The 19,749-nt window shown below is 40.4% G+C and overlaps 1 protein-coding gene across 1 annotated transcript in view; it reads left to right on the forward strand.

Moving 5' to 3' along the window:
* The window catches only part of UBL3 (ubiquitin like 3), a 57,529-nt gene that overhangs the window by 31,424 nt on the left and 6,356 nt on the right, over positions 1-19,749 (forward strand). Inside the window, 3 exon segments of the mRNA XM_040543895.1 lie at positions 14,994-15,102; positions 19,025-19,084; positions 19,087-19,110. Of these exon segments, the coding sequence (XP_040399829.1) occupies positions 14,994-15,102; positions 19,025-19,084; positions 19,087-19,110 (193 nt within the window).

Raw genomic sequence — 19,749 nt, forward strand, 5'->3', positions numbered from 1 at the left:
AGGATTAGTCTTCATAGCCGAAACACTCATCTGTCCACAACTCCACACAGAGTCCCAGTAAGAAAAGACATTTGAGCTTGCTTGTTTTTGGGGTGTGTGTGCTCTCTCTTGTAACATCAAAGTTATGTTTTATTTCAAATAATTACGAAAGTTTAGTAACTGTCTGGGGCAATAATTCTCCATTAACTGTAGTTAGTCATAACCAGTGAGGTTTTTCATAACGTGGTCCATCACTGATTCTATCTTGCCAGACAGTCATGCCTCTTGCCTTACTGAAATAAGGGGTGAGAGGGTCTTTGAAAACCCATCATAGAGTTTGTGGAACTATTAATAAAACACCCTTAGTTTTGAAACATTTCCTCTGTAAATGAGCTATAGCTTAGAAGTGTTATGTGTAAAGCAAAACAAGAACTGTCCGAAAAAGCTCACAATCTGAATACATGAGAAACAAAAGAGAGAGAGAGATGGGTCATCTCCATACCTCTGGGAACCTGTGGAGGCCAAGTGACCTGCCATGGCAAAAGGCCAGGAAATGTTCTTCTGGCGTAGGTGAGCGCTGGATGTTTTGCAACCAGTCCTCATCTGCAGAGTAGTATCTGCTGGCGGTATTGACCACAAAAACATGGAGGGGAGGATTGAGGGTTTGTAATATGACTTGAGTCTGAAATGATTTTATTCTCATAGTGTGTGAGGAAAGAAGCCTATTAAATTCTCCTGGTGCCTATGTATTTAGATTCAGACCAATTAGTTCAGGGAAGCAATGCTACTTTTTTTTAAGTAAGAAGCAGAGATACTTCGGGGAGCTCTCAATAACATGCCTGTGTAGTTGTCCATATATAGTGTTTTGCAAGCCATAATTAAGATGCAAGCTAGAACACATGTTGCCCCAGATTCACAGAAACCAACCTTACTCACTGCTTTGACACAGAGCAGATGGCTCGTTATAATGTAGTTGTTGATGCAGTAAGAACAAAGAGCCCTGACTGGTGTTGCTTATAATCGCTTCCAATTAAGACTGTAATGTCTTCAAGAAGGCATCGCTATTTTCCCCTCATGCTAAAGGTTTAGTGAGATCCTAGACTGGAATGACGCTCATGCTTAGAAGATGCCTGAATATCAGTTGGTTCTTGAATTTAGTGGGTTTTATAGATTTTTATTTTTTTCTGGAGGCTTGAAACGAAGCTTTTTTGTGTGATATGATATGATGTTTTTGCGTAGGCTTTGGTTAAAAAGACAAATGGAGAAAGGAAGAAGGTATTAAGAAGATGTTAAATGTGTGCTCTAAAAAGCTTTATTATTATTATTATTATTATTATTATTATTATTTCCCTCACTAAAATCTAACTATCTTTGGGTGAAAAGTCTTCTCCCAGATGGAAAAAAGGTTGGTTTAGACCTACTGTGACTTCACAGCACCTGGCCAGGCAGATCCAGTTCCATTTGGATGTCCTTGGCCACCGCAGTGGGCAGAGCTTCCCAGAGCCATCGGGGAGGCACAGGGGTGTACCGCATCTGGAACTGGATCTACCAAGGAAGTTGAGCAATAAATTTACAGCTGGTGAATTGTGCGGTTCTTACTCCATAGACGGCTTAACGATACTGGAGGAGGAAGCCAAAATGCAAGGGCAGCTTTAACTGTCCAGTCATTAGTAGATAGTCCGGACTAGCAAGTGCTCTTCATGATGGAAACAGGCTAAGAATTACTACTAGACTGCCAGCTGGTTGGGAGGGCACATGCACATGACTACTTTGCAGTAACAGCAAGGTGGATAATCACAGCATCACAGAACTGTAGGGGTTGGAAGGGACCTCAAGAGATCATCGGGTCCAACCCCCCTGCCAGAGCAGGTTCCCTAGATCCAGGTATTTATTATTCCCTAGAGCAATAAATAACTGGATCAAACATATTTGTCTTATCTTCCATTAACTTCAGTCAGTCGACTTCAGCAGGCTTAGCTCGGGGATGAATTTTTACCATGTTTAAATGGAATAACAATATTTAAGCTTTATATAACCAAGTTTTACATTTTTGTTGAACATTAAGGGTAATTCCTTGAGGAGGGAAAAATCTAAGGTAAGGAGTGTTCGTTATTCTGAGCCGAAAAGTGCAGACATAGGTCAAGGTCAAGCTGTTTGCTCCTGAAGAGTTTTATGCTGAATTAATTGGCACCAGCATCACAATCCTTGATCTCTTACCACGTGATTCAGTGTTTTCTCTGGGCTATTTTAGGATGAAAACAATTAGAAAAGGTTGTGTTCTCATTCATATCTAAGTTGATTGCTTTTGCAAGAATAAACGAGATCTATAGTCAGTGAAACATCCATTTTGATTAAATTTTAAACTATCTTCTGCATCAGAGGCAAAAAAAAATGTATATATATATATAATGCCCTGTCTCTTGCCTTAAATTATCACAGCTCAGTGATTTAGATAGTGTTTTGGAATGACAAAACTTTGGCTGACTGCCACGATACACAGCCCAGAGAAACTAGGAATCAGTAGCTAATAATAAAATTTAATTTTATGGTATTTCCACACGAGTGAGCTGTAATACGTCTCTAATTCAAGGTGCAACTCTTCACCTCTGTCCTGTCTTAAAAATACTGAAGACTTTTTCCATTTTATTTTTGATAAAAAATAAAACCTTGCTCCCAAGGCTTGAAAAATTTAGTAGTTGCATGCTGTCCAAGATGCAGAATCACACAAGGAGGAGTCGGCAGGATCCCCAAATGACTTTACAGTGATAAACTGCAAACTTGTCTCCTGTTGCGGGCGTTTTTATTGGGATGTAAGTCCTGATAGTCTTAGGGATAGTTTTTGTTGATTCTGGTCTTACTAATAACTTAGAGCTGGTTTGTGGGAATGTTATTTGACTGGACTTCCAGGGGACCACGTTACTGTTTATTTGTCATCAGGGAGTGATGTTTTTTTCTCAAACTTTTCAAGCTGTAGCATCTATATCAGCTATAATCCCTATGTTTAGTCGCAGCGTGTTATGTACAGTACAGTGAACTGCATTAAAACCATGTAATGCAACAGGTATTGTGAGAGAAAATACAGCAGGAGACAGAACTGGATTCAGAAAGTTGTTTTCTTGTTTTTCTTTTTGCTATAGTCTAATTTGGAACAGATTTGCACTTGATTGTCACTATCCTTTTTTTTGAGGCCTGAAGAGCAGCAAATCTTATTAGGCTTTGCATAGAGATTGATTTGTTTCCAGGAGAACTATCACGGCAGGAATCTTTATGCTTGTGTAGGGTACTAAGGGGTGGTCCCCTCATTTCCCTTTTTCAATAAATGGAGTTCTTCGCCTTAAAGATTTTTCCAAAGAACTATGTAAATTGGTTAGTTGTGTCTTTTTGTGAGAACTGAAAAACGTAATCTAAGCTTAATACAAAACTTAATACACTAATTTTGAAGTGATCCTTAATTGCTGTTGCTGTCTTGCATTGTACCGGTGGGGGGGAGTAGGAATAGGGGGAAGAGCAAGGTTTAGGAGTTCTACAATAATGATTAACCGAGATGTGTTTGTTTAAAGTTTAAAAAACTTTAGGAATTAAAATTCAGTTTCCTCTTGAAATGCCTGTTGTATTAATATGGTTTTAATGTAGTTTACTGTACATAAAAACACACTAAGTGCGTACAAGCCCATGGGGCCTGATTCTGTGCATCCCAGGGTCCTGAGGGAGCTGGCTGATGGAGTTGTCAAGCCTCTTCCTATCATGTCTGAGAAGTCCTGGCAGTCAGGTGAAGTCCCTGGTGCTGCACAAGTCCAAGTGCAAGGTGCGGCACCTGGGTCAGGACAGTCCCAGCCATGAACGCAGTCTGGGTGAAGAACTCACTGAGAGCAGCCCTGCGAGAAGTACTTGGAGGTTCTGGAGATTTAGATTAGATAAAAGGAAGAATTTCTTCCCTCAGAGGGTGGTGAGGCCCTGGCACAGGCTGCCCAGAGAAGCTGTGGCTGCCCCATCCCTGGAGGTGCTCAAGGCCAGGCTGGATGGGGCTTTGGGCAACCTGGTGGGTGGGAGGTGTCCCTGCCCATGGCAGGGGGTTGGAACTGGGTGGTTTTAAGGGCCCCTCCTACCCAAACCATTCTGTGATTAAGTACAGGGATCGTAGTCGATATACTATACCGATTTGAACTGCATCTAGGGAGGAAAGTACAAAACCAACAGCTTAATCTCTTGATTTGTGGCAGTCTTGAATATACATATCCATGCTTACTCCAGCATGTAGTGCAAAAATCAGTGGGGTGTTTTAGGAAGTTTGAATACTGCCTTTTACTGACAAAATGCCTGCCTACCTCCTTTGGTATTATTTTTGTCAATCTGTCTTCCTGATACTGAATTCAGATGAGTGAGCGTTCCTCTCAGAAATAATGGAGTTGGCTGGGGAGAGCTTCACTTTTATCTCCTGAAAATTAGCATGTAGAACTAGACAGTGTCCATGGCCGTGTGCTGCTTGCTATTATCATTGTTTTGATTGCCTCTAGTTAATAGCATTTCCCATCAAATGTCCAGTTTATTTTTTGGGGCTTTTTGGAATGATTTCTTTATGTTCACTCTTTTGTTGAACTTAATTTCTGGTCAAACTGTAGCTGACTGTAACTGAAAGATTACTTTGAGCTTTGTGTTGTCTCATTGACCGATTCTGGTTATGAAATCCTCATACCTCCAAATCCAGTTATGGTGTGCATGGTTTTTGTCAAATTTCCATTATGCAGCAGCAGGAAACTCAGATTTCTGCCTCTGTTTTCTCACAGTGCACAAACAGACCATTCAATATGCTTTCCCCAGCCCATCATTAGTTTTTCTTTATTCTTTGTAACCATGGAACAGCTGCATCTGAAACTTCTAGCAACGTGAGTTAAATTGAAATTTAGACCCACAAAATTGGTTAAAGATGGGAAAAGAGGGTGGATTAAGAAGGGGTGGAAGGTACCCATCTACCCCTTAGACTTGAAAAAGCAGCTGCCTTTGGGGCTTTCCTCTGAATTGTGTTTCTTCCTTTGTTAGAGCAATATTTGTTTTCAAATCTGAGCTCTTAGGCATTTCACAAAATAAGCATTCAGACTTTGACGGTCTTAGATCTCTTCTTAAAGATAAGATTGAACTGTCCTAGATAATATTTAAAAGTACCATGTAAATATTCTCTCTATAGAATAAATTAGACCAAATGTTGAATTATATGAGAATTAAATCCAAACTTAAGTGTCTAGTGTTATCATCATTCACCTGTAACGAACTTGTAAGCTTCAAATGCCAACTGATGGGAGACGGTGAAAGCAAGGTGATGGCCTTATCCAGTGGCAGCTCTTGAGAAAACACGGCAGGAGGGTAACACAGATGGTACGCACTGATTCCTCTTCTGAAGCCTGGAGTCAAATGCCGGGAGGCGTGTTACTAGAAGGCATTTTTAGGGAGATAAAGATCGGAAAAAAAGAAACCAGCATCTTGTCTTCTTGCTCCTACTCACCAGCTTCTCACATACGCGTCGTGACAGGATGCGCAGTATTATTATTTCCAGTGTTTTGAAATGACTGTTTCACTGTGGTATAGGGATTGCTAAAGTGATCTCTACCAAAATTTCATGTTAATTTTCACTGCGTTGGTTTCTCCATTTCTTGTTGTAGTCAGTTTATTTCAAAGTGAAAATGTGTTTATTCCAACAGTGCCTTGAAAGGATGAGCTCTGAAAACAGCAGCCTTGGATGCCATGTGGTTACCTCTTTGCGCCTGTTTTTCTACCTATTTATACTAAAGCCTAATTCTAAACCATGGTCTTTTGTATCTTGTAAGTACATCTTATCACTGCAGTGGAATTAGGCAATTCTGTCATAACACGATAGAAATCTGTTTGCATGAGCACGATGAAATTGCCCTGTCTCTGGCTGATGAGTTATCAGAGTAGGTCTTTATCTGAATCTTTCCTGTACAAGTGAATTATGCAGACAGGCTGAGGGAGATGGGGTTGTTCAGCCTGGAGAAGAGAAGGCTCTGGGGAGACCTTATAGAAGCCTTCCAGTACCTAAAGGGGTCCTATAGGAAAGCTGGGGAGGGATTCCTTGTCAGGGAGTGGAGTGAAAGGACAAGGGTAATGGTAAGTAGAAAAGGGTAGTGAGAGGAAGGACAAGGGTATGGTTTTAAGTTAGAAAGGGTAGTTAGATTAGGTATAAGGAAGAAATTCCTCAGAGGATGGTGGGGCGCTGGCACAGGTTGCCCAGAGAAGCTGTGGATGCCCCGTCCCTGGAGGTGCTCAAGGCAGGCTGGATGGGGCTTGGGCAACCTGGTCTGGTGGGAGGTGTCCCTGCCCATGGCAGGGGGTTGGAACTGAGTCAACCCAAACCACTGTGATCTGTGAAAAATTAGATGTAAAGTGCATCCGTTTCCACCGGAATCCATTGCATTCTACTGGTTATTTGTGACGGTATCCACATGAACTTAATTTAGTGAACGTTTCCTAGATATTTCTCTTAAAAGGTAGCCTTTGAACTCACTGGAGGACACTAGTTAATATATGCCATTGTTCCAGTGTTACTTGAGCTGAAGTGAGGGAATGGATGAAGGTGTCTGAGCACTATGATTTTCAAGTTCAAGAATGTCACCGTTTCTATAGAGACAGCTTGCTCTATCACAGCTACCGAGGTAAATGGTTATAGGATTTGCTTTTTCCTCCTTTAAATAAAATTTGATTATGCTTCAGTTTTGTTTTCTTTCCCATCACTTCAGCATTCTCTGAAGTTTGCTTAGTTCTTAGCAGTGCAAAGTTGTCTTAGTCAGTGCTTATTGATGTGAAACCGTTTACACAAAAAAATGTATTTGCTTCTCTTCGTAGTGATCTAAAGATGAGGTGTCACTGGGACTGGTTGTGAAGTTCACATTAATCTTGAATAGGGTGATGCAGGGTATTATCACACATCTGTGGCCGCGTGTTGGGGTCATCGTGCTGTCACAAGTGGTGCGGCTTTGGATGAGGTATGTGGGTCTGTCTGCCAGCTGGCAATGAAACCTCAGAGTTTTGTTCTGCCATATTGACAATTTATGTCAATTTGTTACTTTCCATAACATATGTCTTTTTTTTGCCCTGATATTAAGTAAACTTATTAAAGGTGCAGGGTAATAATTGTAAGGGTAGAGCAAAGCCCCTTTGTGCAACCAAAAGTGAAGGGATTCTGAGCATTGCAAGATTGAAACTGTAGATGTTCAGTTGAGGCAGTGGAATTAGAAATTGCCTGTATTCTCTGTGTAGTATCTGGTGAAAACAGGTATCTAGAAATGTAGTTTGTAAGAAATAGTTGTTATTCTACCCGAAGACCCTTCAAGTTGCTTCAAGTTGAGTCCAGAATCAAGGATCTCTTGTTCCTTTCATGAGAGCGTTTGCATCGCTGGGCAACACATTCTTACTACTTCTGTACCTTTATTTTCACTTCATGCACCTGTATCTCAGTCTGTCTAACAGCTAAGCAGATTCTAACCAAGTATTTATTATTCTAGATGTCTTTTTAAATTTCCAGAAAGCTCTGGAAATCTTCAGAAGACTGATTGAGAAAATTACATTAGATCCAACAATCACAAGCTGATACAGTTTATATCAAAAGGAAGAATAAACAAAAGAAAATATATCTGTGATATACAAAGGCTTTGGATTCCAAGGGTGTAAATGCTGATTAGGCTCAGTGTGTGGGGTTAGTATAAGGAGCATTATCTGAAGAGTTTGCAGGCTTGATGTTTCTTCAAGTGGAAGCCATTAAAGGTATAAAATAGCTGCATGCAAAGTGAGTAAAAGGATGTAGGGAGAGTCTTTGAAGTTGACAGGTAAATAACCACTTCAAGCAGGACACTGAGAAGGAGCAGAGAAGTGTAAAGAAACAACTCAAATTCACAATGTATATTTACCAAAGTTAGATGATGACAGATTCATTATCCAGTTTTCTTTGGAAAGATTGTTTTTCAGATGAGGAAAATGCAGAAGAGGTAATAATCTGTCTGGAATTCAGTGAGTAGCTGAAGTTGTGTAGGAGAGGATTAGTTTGGGAAGACGGATTGATGGAGTGTGTGACATGGGTGAAGATGGTAAGGTGGAGCTTACCAGCTTTCTTTCTGATGTTTTCATTTCTGCCACTGGCACAAGGAAAGTCAGTATGCTGATGAAATCTGAGGGTGAAAACTTGGAGGCATCAGTAGTACAGAAGAGGATTGTGCCATCGTATGGAAAAGATTGGGTTATCTCAAAGACCGAATTAATAGGAACAAAATTAATTGCATTAATATCAAAATATCCTGTATGTAGCGGGTGGTTAAAAGCAACGTAGTGTAATGCAGATTTTAAGTTTTGTGTCACAGGATTGACTGGACTGGAGAAGAGTATTGCAAAATTACTGAATTGCAAATGTGAGACAGTTGTGGGCTTCGTGCGGAAAACGGAGAGGCATTTGCAATAGATTTAGGAAGGTTTTAGTATCACTTTATAAATTCTTGATGATATTCTCTGAAACACTGTGTACAGTTCTAATTGTGCATATTTAAGGAAGATGAAGCAAAACTGAAGCAGATGCAGGTTAAAGTGAATTGTAGAATCATTCCGTTTGGAAGGGACCTTGAGAGGTCTCCAGCCCTCTGGAAGCAAGGTCACCTCTGAATTTGGACTGTATTTGGAGGAGATTGCTTGGGGCTTTGTCATTTCAGGTCTTGAAAATCCCCAAGACAGAGCTCCCAAAGCATCTCCAGGTTACCTCTTTGACTGCTTCGATGCCCTCGGGGCATTTTTTTTTTTTTCTCCTTATCTCATTTGAAAACCTGTTGTTCCCAAGACTCTTGTCTCTTGATCTTCTGTTTTGTTCCTCAGTCAAATGGTCATCACATAGGTTCAGCATCTGAAGGCTGCTAATAGGTGCCCGCCAAGCCTCCAGGCTAACTGAGCCCTGTTTCCTTAACCTCTGTTGATGTGCTTCAGAGCCCTGAAGGCAGTGATCACACCAAGCCAGCCTGGTAACAAAGAAGGACTTTGCTTGTTTATTTTAGCAAGGCGTCCTCATCTGCAGATGGAGAATAAACCATCAAAACCCTAAGGGGACGAAACCCCGCCGTTATAACTGAAGCCCAAAGTAGGTCTGATATCAATGGATGTACCCTGTCCAAGAATAAAGTTGTGCTGGGAACTGAAAGGAAGTTTCAATAGGACAGTCAGGATCCGGAGCAGCCTGCCAGTGAGCCTAAAAACTGATATTCTCAATTTATGGATGGGGTTACGTGAGATGGTATTTTCGTTACAAGTGAACAGGAGTCTAGAACCTGCAGGTTCCTGCTGACACGGCCTGTGTAACACTGCTGTTTCGTGTAGGCTCTTGTTCAGGCTTGGTTCAGCCTCTGCAGTGAATGGGGTGGAATTCGGTAAGCGGAGGGTGCTGTGTGGTGCTGCGTGGTAGGGAACTAGCAGGCGTCTCTTTGGGCTACAGTCATTGAGAAACTTTGGCTCACCTTTGGAGAACAAGCTTCTTTTGTACAATTACGAACTTGAACTAGGAAGTAAATGTTGAAAAGTGAAGCTTCTGAGTGCTGCTTTCTCATCTTTTCCCCCTCTGGTCCACTCTTAATTTTTAATTAAAGTTTACATCCCTTAAAAAAAAGGAGAAAAAATTGTCTCATGTATGTATTTTAATCTTAAAAACAGCTGAACGGAAGCAATTAGTTTAAACTTGGGGTTGTATAGCATGCGGTGACATGATGCCCTTTCTCCTCTGTGTTTTAATTGTAAGATGGGAGGAATCTTAGCCTGCTGCTGCGGCATAAAATTGATAACAAAAAACTGTTTAACTGCCTAGATGGAAGCCACTTAATCATCAAGAAATACTCTCTGTTGGCTGTATATCCCTCATTTCTTGATGTTTAAGAGGCTTTCCATTTCTTTAACTTGGGCTGTGAAGTTAGAAGCACAGTGACATGAACAAACTCGGTCGCAAATGCCTGTAACACAAAACGCAACATCTACATCTGCATGTACGTGACCCAAATTTTTGTTCCAAAAGATGCAGTTGCACAGCATTTGTTAACACATTCTTCTGTGTATAACCATTTTTTATTACTATTATTTTAGTTTGTAGTATATAATCTTGCACCTCAGTTCTTTACTATGTCTGTAATGCAACTGATGTGGCGGCTGCTGGAGCTGTAACGATGAAATCGGTGCTGGTTGTGGTGTGTGGGGGGAGAAGGTGAGGTTTGCACGCTTGAGATCCCAAACAGAAGGGGCTGTTGTATAACCCTGCAGAGGGATGTCATCCGCAAGTTGTAGTTCATCTGACTTCTGATACTCTTCTGAACCGCCTTCATCACTAGCGTTGCAGTTGGTGCTGTAAGGTGGAAATGCGAGTTTATGACCCTTACGCAGTTTGCTATAGCAAAAGGTTGGAATTCCCTTTGGTGTCCTAAAAAATAATTAAAAAGTGAAATCAGGACAGTTACTGGTACATCCCCTGTAGGGAAGAAACTCGTCAGGGCCATGGGAATCAGACAAGTATCTCGGACCGAGACTCTTACATCAAGGAAGGCAGAGGGGCTGTAAACGTGTGATCTCAGATGATACAGGCACAAGTTCCTTGCAGACTTCTAACATAAGAAATAGTGGTTTGAGCTACTCTGTATCCTAAGAGTTGTTCTGGAACTTGAAAATTTAAAATTGGCTGCTTCTGAGTCAGAGCTTCTCTGACAAACCAAGACTTCTCGGTTCTTTCCTTCCGTTGTATGCACATATGCTTTTTTTTTTTTTCCTTTTAGATATGGACTTTCATCAGTGGCCTTCTGCCAAAAGGTTTGTTTCAGATCCCCTATAGTTTGTTTGAAGTGGGATTCTCAGGCGTACAGAATGAGAAGTGCAGCAGTTGCAAGCAATTAACTTCGCAGTGCTCTTGAGGGGAAATAAGATTAGGCTCTAAATTTAAGGCAAGTTTTGGGATTCTTTGTTTCAAACCCTTTGAGGTAACGTGATGTTCAACTGAAGATTAAGATTCCTTCAAGCCAAGATTAAGAAATATAAATACAGAGATATATTTATCTTATATATGCATATATATATATATATATTATATAGACAAACATGCAACCTAAATGTGTCAGTGGTATGCTGTACTATAAATAAGAAAATACTTTAACCTTTTATTAGAGCAGCTGTTTCCTTGCACTTGATGCAACATCTGCGTGACTGATTTAAGGATTTATTTTGGGCTTCTGCTAATACTTGGCGATACTTTTTGTTTTTTTTTTTTAATGAATATATTCTTCCCTGGTTTAGACATACTTCGTAGTATATGCTGTAAAATTATTAGTTCATATTGATATTTGCCTTTATATTTGATAAAAAGACTATAAGAAAGTCTGCAGCAACAAAACATTCAGCACTGTTGGGTTATCCATCTTGTGGGGGTGGGAAGGAACCAACATTTTTCAGTTTTTTCCTGGTGCTTATATTGATTTTTGCATTGTTTATTAACTGCGCAGATATGATTTAATCAAACTTTCCAGGAAGCAACACTAGTTTTGGCTAGTTCTCTGTGATATACTTTTCCTTTCTGTATTTACTTTAGTGTGCCTGCCAATTTCACAACACAGTAGCAAGAATAAAATGAAATGAGTCTCCTTAAAGTTATGCTAGCTGAAGAGTAACTTCAGTTCTGTATCAATGCTCTGCCTTAATTATAAGTGTTGAGCATTACTAATATTCTTTTTCTTTTAATCATGTCCTTGTAGGATGCAGATCCCACAGTTCTAAGGAGCTGATAGTTTGGTGATAGAAACGTTCACTGCCTAGGAAAGTGTTCTCATCTTCAGAGCATGTAATCCCCACCACAGATGAACTACACACTGATAAATGAGAATAAATCCTCAGTAGCCTGCATAAAGTCAGAGCTGGGGGACTGCTGGGCTACAGGGAGCAAGCTGGGGGGGATGAGGAGCTAGTTAGAGTAGGGGACGTAGATGTGGGGGAGGTGAGGGAGGAAGGCAAGCTGCTGGAGAAGAGGAAAGTTGCTGGAGAGAAAGCTCCTCGTTTTGTCCCCGACTGCATACAGCAGACGCTGCTGCTGAATATTTGGGGTTGGTTTGTTTGTTTGTTAAACAGGCAGCCCATTCCCAAGTACAATAACAGCTTGTGACGCAGTCTAAACCTCCTAAATTTTTGGCAGTATATTGGAGTTGTGATGAGATGCATTGACGCTTAAAGGATAATTAAAGATAATGAGGTATAGATAAAGTGAAGTGGAAGGCAGCGCAGTGCACTTCTGAAAGCCAGATGATGGCAAACTGACTTTCGATGAAAAGAACTGATTTTCTAAATAGAAATTTGTATAGTTTCATCTGAGTATGTACATAGCAACTGATGTGATGCCAGATTGTAGACTGTTGGTTAAATAGGAGAAACTGGGATTTAATAGAGAAAATGCGAGTGTGTAAGGGCCTGACATAAATGGCCTAACAGAGGAGGGGAACTGGATCGGGGGAGCTCGTTATTGGAGTCACTGTGGATCAATTCTCTGATCGCTCTTGCTTCATCTGACTCAGTGACAAAGGTAAACATAAAGGGATGTTGCTGCTAAAATTTGTGGATGATGTGAAGTTCAAAAAATGCTTATTATAGAAAAGCGTGATGCAGAAATGTCTGGGTGATTTCGTAGGGTTCAGGCCCAGACATGAGGGAGATCCCGACCATTTTTGTGCTGCACCATAAGGTTTTGCCAACTTTCCACGTGGATTCCTTCCTCCTTTCCCTGGGGGACGTAGAGCAATAGAAATGGGGTGAAATTTGGAGCGTTAGGGCATTAAAACCAAAATATCAGTTATGATAGGCTCAGAGGCTAAATAATGGTATGGATGAAGGCAGGTCAGAGTACGAAGTAGCCAAGCTAACGGTGTGATGCAGCTCTGAATGAGGTGTATGTACTCCTGGGACACAGTCACAGAGGATGTTTCCAGTAGATGGAGGAAATTGCTGGTGGTGGTATAACGAGCAGCTGGTGAGACATCGTTCGAAACAGTCATCCGTTTTGAGGAGGAGAAAAAAAAAGACAAACATGCAGAGACAGGCAGCTCGGGTGAATGGGAAAATGGATATCTCGTTAGAGAAGGCTTGAAGAGCTTGTCTTGTGCAGTCCAACCAAAGAAATCGTCTGCGTAAATGTTGGCTATAAATACACAGGCGGAAACTGCTGAGGGGTGGGGGGAAGCTATTTCAGCTGAAAGACAGTATAAGCAAACAACAAGTGGGCATCGTCTGGCCACCGCTAAACTTAGGTGTAAAATTTGAAGTTGCAATTGGGTTTTTGGAGTCGACGGGACTAGTGGGACTTAGTCTGCTTTTTCTGCTGACTCTTGGGGAGATTTGGAAATAATTCCTTAATCGCTCTGGCAATGTCAGTGAAAATGGAGCCTTAAGGTTTCCAGCCAGGTGCGTTCTGAATTTTGTGAATAAGCTTCTGTGACCAAACGGCGTACCTGCAGCTTCAGTCCTCGGAGGCTTCTTGTGACTTCCTGTGTTACAGGCGGGCAGGGATAACACAGTGGAGCTATGTGACGGTGGTGGTGGCGTTTCCTCCGAAAAATCAGCCACCTGGCATCTTCCCTGGGCTAACGGCACAATTTCTGTTTTCCGATGGACGTTAACAGGGGCATGGGAGGGGAACCGAGCCCTTTCGTGTGGATTTGCCCTTGCTATGTTACGAAATAGACGCTGAATTGTTTTTTGGAGGGATTGTTCTCTTCATATTCCTTGATGAAATGTGCAGTATGATAGAGACCTTAATTTTGGATACCTCCACTAGATGCTTAAAGATAGGTGGTAAGAAGCCCAAGCCAAACCATTTAAGAGGGAATAAATGATCTGTTTTGGATGTGGATATGAAGCACCAAGGTATTTGACCCTGCAGAAGTCATGAAAATTTGGTTATTGCTGTATATTTTTCCTCTTGTATTTGACCCAGAAAAAGAATTTTCTGGATTCCAATGAGAAAAATTTTCTAGAATGAGGGACACAATATGAGAGTTTGATCTGGAAAAAAGCATCCAAGCAGTTGGGATGCCCAAGTCTTGCTAAATGTTGGTGTGACTTAGGCTTGTAGGCCAAAACACAAGGTCGTTAGACTCCTCCTTGTCATGGACACTGGGAAGCGCTGGCTACCCAAATACATTTTGTGACTTTGTAGTGGTTGCTTGAGAACCAAAATTTAATCTCTTTTGCATTGTAAGTAGTCTCATGGTGAGCTCTTTATACAGACTATTTTAATGCTATATGGAAAAAAAGTAGTCAGTGACTTGCAACTAGAAGGGAGGAAAATTGTAGCTGAAGATGCTGATGGTTAGATAAAAGAAATTGATGTTAAGCTATGATGTGTTATTACTTTATTGCATGTGGATCTCAGCAGTTTTACTTGTAGCATCATGGCAGCAATGGAATAGTTTTGGGTTTGAAAGAGAGATCTGTGGCGGCTGAGACCAAGGGAAGATGATGTTCAGTTCCTTGGTGGTTTGTAGGAGGAGCAGTGGGTGAGATCTGGGCTGATAAATATCATACTGATGGGAGACTGGTAGGGCACACAGACTATTCTGGTGCAGATTTTTATATTTTTCAGTGCTGTGTGTAAAGGTTAATTCTTCACGTTTGTTTTTATTCAAGATGATATGTTGCCAGTGCTTCTGGCTGGAATTTCTTTATACTCCGCTGAAAGCTTTTTAATGTTGCAGTTGATTTGATCACTATCTATTGGAGTCTTCTGGTGGTTAATGCCAGCTGTAAGAATTTAATCTTCCTCAATTGCATAAACAAACAAAATTTTATTGACCTCTTTGTCCCTATATTTAACACCATCTTAAAGTGTATTGTCAGATCACTTTAGAAAAATCTTTTTCCAAAACATATGACAGCTTTTAATAATGTTAAGAAAAAGTTTTGTAAAAAAAAAAAAAAATTAGGAAATTAACTGGGAAATATATAATGCATTTTCTTCACAGATAAATTTGCGCCTCATCTTGGTGAGCGGGAAGACGAAAGAGTTCTTGTTCTCACCAAATGACTCTGCTGCAGATATTGCAAAGCACGTGTACGACAACTGGCCGATGGGTGAGTAGTTGTGTGCCTTTGGCATTTTACTGGCGCGTTTGAAGCTCCCCTGTGCTTTCAGACTGAAGTGCTAATAAACCTATCTCAGTTCTCAACATTCAGATTAAGTACACTCATAGTATATATGGGCAGAGATTTATATAGAAATACAATTGTCATCTTGTCATCGTCTCCTTGTTTCTGAGGTTGGGTAGACTTCTGGATGTCCTGACTATTTCCTTTTTTTCTAAACTTGCTTCCTCAGAGTGAAGTTACTACTTTCTCTCTTATCTTTAGATACTTTCTTGGTAGTTTGTTAGTGCCTGTAGTAAGTGGAAGACCTTGAAGTGTTGGAGATATAAAACCTTTTATGTGAGGACAGCTAGTGGAAAACATGGTGTTTCACAGGAATACATTACTGTTATTCAGTCTCAAGTTCTTCTCACTTACTACCTTATCTTGGAAAGGATCTGTATTAATGATATTTTCCCAGGAAAAAGTGTTATATAAAAGCAGATTTTAAGAAGCATTAAAAGACGGGAAACTGAAGCTGTTTGTATAAATATATTTGGTGTTATGCAGGAATACCAAACCAGGAAAATGGAATTGAAAACTAAGATGTTTATTCATATGTGAATACTTCCACAAAAACAAAGTCCTTCTGTTTTCCCTGAGTATGATTTCGTGGGAAAATAGCCAAAGCACAGGCATAGCCTTATATGATGAAAGAAAATGCTTCCTTTGGTAGAGGACTTCATCTGGGTTACTATTTTGATGTGAAAAAGACTGCTATTTACAAAACTACAACACTGCAATATCTGTTTCTGTGGTGAGTTCCTCAAAGACGTAGGACGGATAATAATCTATGCTATAAAGCTGGTGCTGATAATCTGTATTTTAGGCCTTAAACTTGCCATCTTTGAGGTCAGGAAGAACAGGGGTTTGGGCAACTTGTTTGTTTGTTTTGGTGGGATGCGCTGTTATGTGTTTAATAAAATACGTTATGAATGAAGAAGTTGGTAGTCTTAAGTATAAAATATAGACGTACAACACTTTTACAGCAAAAAATCTGGTTGATGTAGGATTTTGTTGTAGCTGCTGCACATGTTTTAATGCAAGCCTGAAAAGTAATTGGCATGATTAGTTGTTCTTTGGTTACATTTATCTGAATTAGTAAAGACAGAACTGTTTTTCCCTTACCCAAGTTCATTCCTGAGCATGTGATCTTGCAATCTGACATCTGTATCCTACCTCTTCATATGCAGGGCATTAAGCTCAGAAGCAAGAGGTTTTATTTTGCGTTTGATTTGTGTTGGGGCGTGTGACGAGGAAGCCTTTGGCAAACTCAATAGTTTAGGCTTGTGACGTGATACATAAAGTAATACTGAATAATGAAGGAAATAGTAATAATAAAGGTGATTTCATTCCACTATAGCAAAACAGATGCATTGAGTGGTTGTAGCGTTGGAATGAGCATGTGTTGTGGACTCGGTTCAGCTCTCCTTTATGCTAGTAAAGATTTAAGGCCAGTAAAGTCACTGATTTTGGTGGACATAATACAGGTTGACAGAAGACAGCGCCAGAGATGAAAGTATTGCCACGTTAGTGATCTATTACTTGAGTTTGTTGCTACTATGGTCTACTCCTACTGCAACCTGAAGAGCTTGAAGGTTGCAGATGGAGTTTATATTTGGGAGGAAACCCGGTCTTAAAAGTCTCATCTTTAAAAGAAACAAAAAAAACAGAACTGGACATACAAGCATTGGTTCAAATACCTGGTATCCCACGGGAGTTCTCTGAATCTTCTTGATGAATATTTAATTGCCTGGTCAAAGAAGAATAATGTCAATTTAAAAGACACAGGAAAAACCTACTTCAGAAGTATGTAGGTTTGCACATGTTATTTGCCTACAGGCTATTTCCAGAGTAAGAGCCTCTCTGTACCGCAGGACTGAGAAATCCTGATGAGGACAAAAGTTTGTGTGAAACAGAGGAAATGATTGTTTTTAGTGTCATTTTGACTTGTCATGATCTTGTGAGGAAGAAAATTCATGAAATATCCTCAGTCATATGCCTAGCAAGCTTAAGGCAAAACTCTCCTCCTATTTTTGTAATGCAACTGTTAATTAAGGATTTCCTGACTGGTAGTGGGGAATGCTGAGTTAATTTCATGTATAAATCTAGGTAGGATTCCTGTTCACTGCCTTCCTTTCTTCTAGACAACATTAAAATATTTTTTTGTACAGTGGTTATCTGCTATATTTTTAAAAATAACAAATTTAAAAAGCCTGGGTAAATATTTTTTCCTTTAGTCATCAGTGGAATTTGAAGATTGAAATGGTGTCAGAAAGAAATGTTTCAGACTATGAGCCAAGAAGCAAAAATTAAAAGAATGGGTAAATTGGCAGGTTAACAGTGAGAAAATACCTGTGCCAAAATACAGTCTGTCTTCTGGTTGCTGTTTCATATCGCTATGGTCCTGTAAATTGGCTTCTCTTTACAGCCATAGTCTCTGTGGAGTTCAGATGCTATAGAGTAAAAAATAAATAAATAAACCAATACCTTCCAAAAAATAAATAGTTTGTCCTAGCAGTGTGATAATTCCAATCCTTGGTCTTCTTCCCGGCGCAGCAAAAATGGCTCGTGCAAGACAGTCGCATCAGACGACGAGTGGAAATAATTGAAATTCAGATAGCTTTGGCTGCCGAATTTTACCCCAGCTGTTAACCCAGGCCCACTGCAGCAGCCTCATGCCCCTGGCCTCTCCTCGGCCTCCCACATGCTCTCCTTTGCACCAGGGGCCTCTTCCTATGGTCCCCACGGCAGTGGCTTCTGTTTTAAATGCTTCCCTATCTCCCCTTTTCAGTTCTTCTCCTTTTGTGTGGCCAGTTGCCGCTGACCATGTGCTAATTGTATGTTCCCAGTAAGCAGGTCGGTGTCTGTTGTCTGTCGTGATCCCTTGCTGAATATTCATTTTCATATAAAAACGCTACAAAAGCAGCAAAAGAGCACGTTTGTGAACAGCTGTTACCAGATATCTGGTCAGCTGCAGAGCAGAAGACACTCCCAAAGAGAGGCAATTTAAATTCAGCATTTAAAGGTTTTATGGTACTTATTCTGAAAGCGAAGTGCAGATGTATTTGTTTTTCACATTGTGACAGGGAACAGTGAAGGAGTAGGAAGCAATCGTCTCAGCTTATAAATGATTTATTACAGCTGAGGCGTTATGGAAACGCATTATAGGAAAATGCAGGCTTGTTTTTCGTCCGAATCACTGTTTGCTCCACAAAACCTATCCAGCTTGCTCTTGGAGAAGTTCCTTAAAATACACCCGTAAAATGCCTCCTCTGTTCAGTCTCCCCGCAGCCGCTGTTGGGGGTTGCTCAGTTCACTGCCGCCTCTGGACATGGAGCTGGCTGAATCTGGTCCGGCATCGAGCACCGCCGAGCTGCCCACGCCAGGCTTGCAGCGCTGTGATCTGGGAATCCTCTTTCAAATGACCGATCGCATGCGTGTGGCTGCAGAAAGGCTCAAGTTAGGCAGTGAACCGGGGAGGATGAGTATGCGCTCGAATCAATCCCCTGGACTGGAAGAAATCAAGGCAATTTTAGCAAAGTGGGTATTAAGCCTCAGTGTAACAGGAAGCAATTTGCCCTTAAAAGTATCTTGTGCGGGGCTTGTATGTATGTTAAATATCTCATGTGATCTGTGAGTTCATAATATTTATATTTATAGGCATAAAATTAGGGGATTCAATGCTCAATGTCAAATAATACATTTCAGAATAACTTCCAGGACTGAATTGTCTTTCTGGTCTTTAGTCTATGCTCTCTTCAGTGTTTCATGCAAGAGAGTCCTCTTCCAAGTTTTCTTCCTAAGTAAAGGTGAGAAGTAACAAAATATGTTATCACAGCCTAACCGTGGAAATTCTCTTACTTTTCAGATTGGGAAGAAGAGCAAGTCAGCAGTCCAAATATCTTGCGGCTTATTTATCAAGGGAGGTTCTTCATGGCAATGTGACACTAGGAGGTATGAAAATAATTTCCATTATCCATGTTACAGCCAGGCAAAGGGGATTTTTTTTCACAATGCAGTAAATACTAATTCGGTGTTCGAGTTCACAATATGACTTGCTGTATGCTATTTTTCTTTGGCATAGAATGACATTGCATTTTATCTTGCATATTTTTCCATCTTGTTATGACTAGTGAAACTTTGGGACTTACCAATTGGCGAGTTAAGTCTCCTCTTGCATTAAGAAACAGTAATGTTGCTTTTATCTGTTTGTATTTCTAAATAGAGTATTTTTTCCACTTCTCTTACACTGCATTGGAGGGCAAGTTACTACATAAATGTCTCGAGTACTTTAAAATATTCCTAAGATTATGATAATTGGCTAAACAATACTTTAAGCCTTAGTGCAATGTAAGGAAGACACCCTATGAATGAGAATGAGGGGAAGCATTCTTGATGTCCAGTGCTCTCCCAGGGATACAATTGCATAGTTATGTGAAACAAAAGTAAATGGCTTCGCTTCATATGCTAAGGAAATACAATTCAATTATGCCCCCTTGTGGCAAGTTTTTTTTCATGCAATTGTACTTTTTTGGTGGGTATCTTGGATGGAATATGACAAATTTGTAACAGTCTTTCCTTTATCAATAAAAG

This window comes from Cygnus olor, chromosome 1, assembly GCF_009769625.2.
Source record: "Cygnus olor isolate bCygOlo1 chromosome 1, bCygOlo1.pri.v2, whole genome shotgun sequence".
NCBI classification, from domain to species: domain Eukaryota; kingdom Metazoa; phylum Chordata; class Aves; order Anseriformes; family Anatidae; genus Cygnus; species Cygnus olor.